We start from the raw sequence: 4,844 nt of genomic DNA on the forward strand, positions 1-4,844 counted from the left end.
TGAGAAACTAAAATAATAATTATATTAATTTTTTTTTCTTTGGACCGTCATAATGCAAGAAGGAAAGTAATATTCTTCCATCATAATTAAAATTTCATCTCGATAATCTTCGTTGATCTTTAATGAAAACTTTCATTGCATAAATGACTAAGGTAAAATATTTAAAGAGCTGTATCTGTTTTTTTCCACACAAAAAAGAAAAGGATTTTAATATACTGAGAAGTTAATCTCTATCTTTCAATCAAGAAAATACTCTGGCTTTGACAGCACAATAGCCCAAAAGCACCGAATCCCATCAACTTGATGACGCGCTAAGAAAATGCAATCATCCCATGGTTTGACTAGCCATGGAGCAAAAGGAAAGACTTAATAATAAATTTTATCATCAATTTTCTATTATTTTATTAATTTTATCATTTAAGTTTTATTTGTTAAATTTTATCATTTAATTTTTATAATTTTACATATTTTATTATTTAAGTTTCTTTTTCATGAATTTTGTCATCAAATTTTTAATATTTCATAAATTTTATCATCATCTTGTTATTGAATCGATGTAGAATATCATTTTTTTATATTTTTTACATTAATTGTTGTCATAATTAATGTAAAAAGTGATCTTTTATAATGATTATGATTATAATTAGTGTAAAAAAAAATCACTTTCTACATCCATAATAATTAAAATCGATGTCAAAAGTTAAAATTATCTATCTTTCCTCAAGAGTACTAAAATACACAACAATAAAAAATTTTGATAATAAAATTTATAAAATAATTAAAATTAAGTGATAAAATTTACAATTAAACCAGGAAAAAAAAAAGTCTGCAAGTTCAAATTCACACACAACATAAGTTATATAATGTTAGAAGCAAGTTCACTTCATGAAATATAAGGGGCCAAGGGGATAATAAGTTAAGTTATATAATGTTAGAAGCAAGTTCACTTCATGAAATATAAGGGGCTAAGGGGATAATAAGTTTAAGTAGTGAGTAGTTGTACTTGACATAAATAATCTCAATAATTTAACGGATGGATTAATAAAAACAACATTTAATATTAAGTTATAAAAATGATATGATAATGATCAAAGTTACATCGGTGTAATTTGATCTCTCTTCATATATAATTTGATTTGAACCTTTAAGAGTCCTTAGATTAAATTTTTTTATTTCATAATAATTGTTGATCATATTTAATTATTGTTAACTCATTGACACATTACCAATTTGTCAAAAGTAATATTAAACGATAAGATCAAGTTTCGAGTCCACATAGACTTTGATTGTACTTAAAGTTTCTATATAACAAATTTTAAATAAATAAATAACTAAAAATAAGTATTTTTCACGGTGATAGCTCATGAATGTAAATTTCTTCGACAGTAATAAAGCACTCATGCACGATACAATTAGCTTCCAACTTGACTTTTTGCATTAAGCGTGTGTGGACATGCTAAGAATGTTCCAATTCCAATTCTTCAAACAATTTTTATCCTGCGTTGGTATATCAAAACTCTACAAGATAGAACAAAAAATATTATAAATTCCTTAACTTTAGTATTCTTAGGATAAAAACTCAAAAAAATCTAAATTCTTATTTTTTAAGTCAAAAGAAGCATTAAAAGAGAAGAAATTAAATAAACTTTATGTAATTTAAGTACACAAATTAAGTATGCGTAACAATTATCAATTATTTAAAATTTACTTCAACATTTTTATCTGATCAAAACTTAATTTCAATAGGCTTAATATTTTTTAAGATAATATCATCTCAATTAAAAATATAATTAGTTTTTTTACTTAATTTCAATGTAATTATATTTAATATAAAGTTAAATATTTCAAAAAACAATAAATTTAGTTAATTACATATTTTTTAAATAATACTAAATAAAAATATAAAATTATAATTTAATTAAATCGTTATTAAAATCTAATATGATGACTAAAGGATTGAAGTATGTTATATATTTATAATCTTAAAGATCATTATTTGGTGTTTTTCTTTTCTCGATGGAGTAAATTGTACTATTAAATAATTTATTTTGGAGACAGAATTATTGTTATATAAAAATAAAAAGAGTAAATGTAAATTAATAAATCCAATATAAATTATTAAAATTTTGATGATAAAATAAAAAATAGTGATTATTTTTTTACTTAGACTAATTGAAATAAAAATAACAGAAAAAAAAGAACGGAGGAATGAATAAATTAGTTTATATCCCATCAATTTTTAGTTTAAATTAGTGCGTTGCAAGAAAATAACATATTTAAACCTAAAAATAATTATACATACTTTGAGTCATATGATTGACGGCATAATTATTGACACATATTTATAAATTTTCTCGATAAATATTCAAAATGTATTTTATGAATTTTTATAATTATATATAAAACTTTATTTTATCAATTAGATTTATCTATTTTGAAGCATTTAAATTGTTACTGATATTATTGATATAAATAAAAAAATATAATTACATTATTATCATTATTATAAAATAAAAAAACAAAGATATTTTGTTCAGATTGAAAAAATGGATAACCTTTATGGGCTGGTGCTAGAGCCCAAAGTTGAAAAGCAAAGAACAGACAGCACTTACTAGTCCAACAGCGACGGCTGAACCTCTTTGTTCTCTCTGTCTAAGAAGAAGAAGAAGAAGAAGAAGAAGAAGAAAAATCAAATATCCTTGAGCCAGACATGTACAGGAACGCTGCTTCACGTCTTAGGGTCATCAGTGTTAGTTACTATCTTTCTTCTCCTTCCCAAATTCTATTCATATTTTCTGTGTCTTTCATTTATTATTATCGCGCCCTAGATCTCACCATACTCTGCACTTTTCATTACAACGCTGGTTTTTATTCAATTGATTAGTCCCGATGCAAATTCCACTGCTACTCTTTCCTGTATTCTCTGAGTTGTGTTTAACAACTACTGCATTACGATTCGAAATTCTTGTTAACCACTTTAGCTAGTGTAGTACCTCAGGCTGAAAGTCTAAAACAATTTATATTCTATGATTCTGTGCTTCTGCTGATTTTTTTTTTTTGTTCAAACGTTATCACTTAATTTACTGTGCCTAGAAAATTATTTTAATCCCCGTTTTAGATTTTGAGCTTGATTGTCTGATAGTTTTGGATTTTGGATAGGCCCGTTCGTGCAGCAGCAGCAGGATACCTGCCAGTGCCAGATTTTCAAGTTCCGTTGCCACACAACAATCCTCTTCTGGTTTGGGTGGTTTATTTGGATGGCTCACTGGAGACCGATCCAGTTCTTTACCATCTCTGGATTTCCCGCTTCCGGGCGTTACACTTCCCCCTTCATTGCCTGATTTTGTTGCGCCCGGAAAAACTATTATTACTACACTCCCAAATGGACTCAAAGTGGCCTCTGAAACATCACCGGTATGAATGAATTGTTGCTTATGTTTGCAAAAAGTTTAAAATTTAAATATTATTATAATGACCACATTTTTTTCTGGTTCTTCAGACTCCCACTGCGTCGGTTGGCTTATATGTAGATTGTGGTTCAATATACGAGACTCCGATAAGTTTTGGGGCTACACATCTGCTAGAACGAATGGCTTTCAAGACCACTAGAAACCGGAGTCACTTTCGGGTTGTTCGTGAGGTAGAGGCAATTGGTGGCAATGTGCAGGCCTCCGCTTCTAGAGAGCAGATGGGTTACACTTTTGATGCCTTGAAAACCTATGTTCCTGAAATGGTCGAGCTACTTGTTGATTGTGTCAGGAACCCTGTTTTCCTTGATTGGGAGGTTAACGAGCAGCTTCTGAAAGTGAAGGCTGAGATTGGTGAAGCTTCCAAAAATCCCCAAGACTTGCTTTTGGAAGCAATTCATTCTGCTGGTTTTTCTGGTGCCTTGGCAAATCCTCTTTTAGCTTCAGAATCAGCTCTAAATAGACTAAATGGTACAATTCTGGAGGAGTTTGTTGCTGTAAGTCTTCAAAATTAATCTTTATATATTACTTAATTACTTAATACGTGTTCATTTGTCTCTCAAAATTTAAAGATTTTTTATAAGATGTTCTTCACCTTTCTTATAAGACTTGAACTTTTATGAAACATCAGGAGAACTATACAGCACCTCGGATAGTACTTGCAGCATCTGGTGTTGAACATGAGGAATTGTTATCTGTTGCAGAACCTCTCTTGTCTGATCTACCCAGTGTCCCACGTCTAGAGGAGCCAAAATCAGTGTATACTGGTGGTGATTATAGATGTCAAAGTGAATCAGGGGTATGCAATAGAAAAATATAGCTTCTGTTCACACATCAGGTTTTTACTTTTTGGGATGAAATTTGTCAAGTCTAACATTCCTTGAATGACCAGAGGACCCATTTTGCTCTAGCATTTGAACTTCCTGGTGGCTGGCATAAGTTGAAGGATGCTATGGTTTTGACTGTTCTTCAGGTTTTGATAATGTCTTACATTTTCTTGCTTTTCTGCACTTGAAATCACCTTTCCTTCTTTTAAGGTGGCTTAAAATATATCAGAGTATGGACTGTATGTCTAGTTGGTTTCTTAAAGTATGTTTACACTTTACAATATGATTCATTAAGTTTGTATTTAACTGTATTTCCTCATTTTACTATAGATGCTATTGGGAGGTGGTGGATCATTCTCAGCTGGTGGACCTGGTAAAGGGATGTATTCACGGCTATGTAAGTTATCTTGAAATGTTCAGTCTCTTCTAACTTTGGAGTTGAAGCTAGGAACAAAGAATGAAACAACTGATACTAAGTTACATACAAGACTGCACTACATGACAACTATTATTTGTGATGGTCAATATTTGATGTATAATTGTTGTACTT

At 29.6% G+C, this 4,844-nt stretch overlaps 1 protein-coding gene across 1 annotated transcript in view; it reads left to right on the forward strand.

Moving 5' to 3' along the window:
* Positions 1–2,577: 2,577 nt before the first annotated feature.
* The window catches only part of LOC100799274 (mitochondrial-processing peptidase subunit alpha), a 6,426-nt gene continuing 4,159 nt past the window's right edge, over positions 2,578–4,844 (forward strand). Inside the window, exons 1-6 of the mRNA XM_003530435.3 lie at positions 2,578–2,749; positions 3,160–3,414; positions 3,500–3,964; positions 4,099–4,266; positions 4,360–4,440; positions 4,625–4,691. Coding sequence (XP_003530483.1) covers positions 2,711–2,749; positions 3,160–3,414; positions 3,500–3,964; positions 4,099–4,266; positions 4,360–4,440; positions 4,625–4,691 — 1,075 coding nt within the window. The 5' untranslated portion in view covers positions 2,578–2,710. The remainder of the gene's footprint in view (positions 2,750–3,159; positions 3,415–3,499; positions 3,965–4,098; positions 4,267–4,359; positions 4,441–4,624; positions 4,692–4,844) is intronic.

The sequence above is a fragment of the Glycine max genome, chromosome 8 (assembly GCF_000004515.6).
Source record: "Glycine max cultivar Williams 82 chromosome 8, Glycine_max_v4.0, whole genome shotgun sequence".
Taxonomy (NCBI): Eukaryota; Viridiplantae; Streptophyta; class Magnoliopsida; order Fabales; family Fabaceae; genus Glycine; species Glycine max.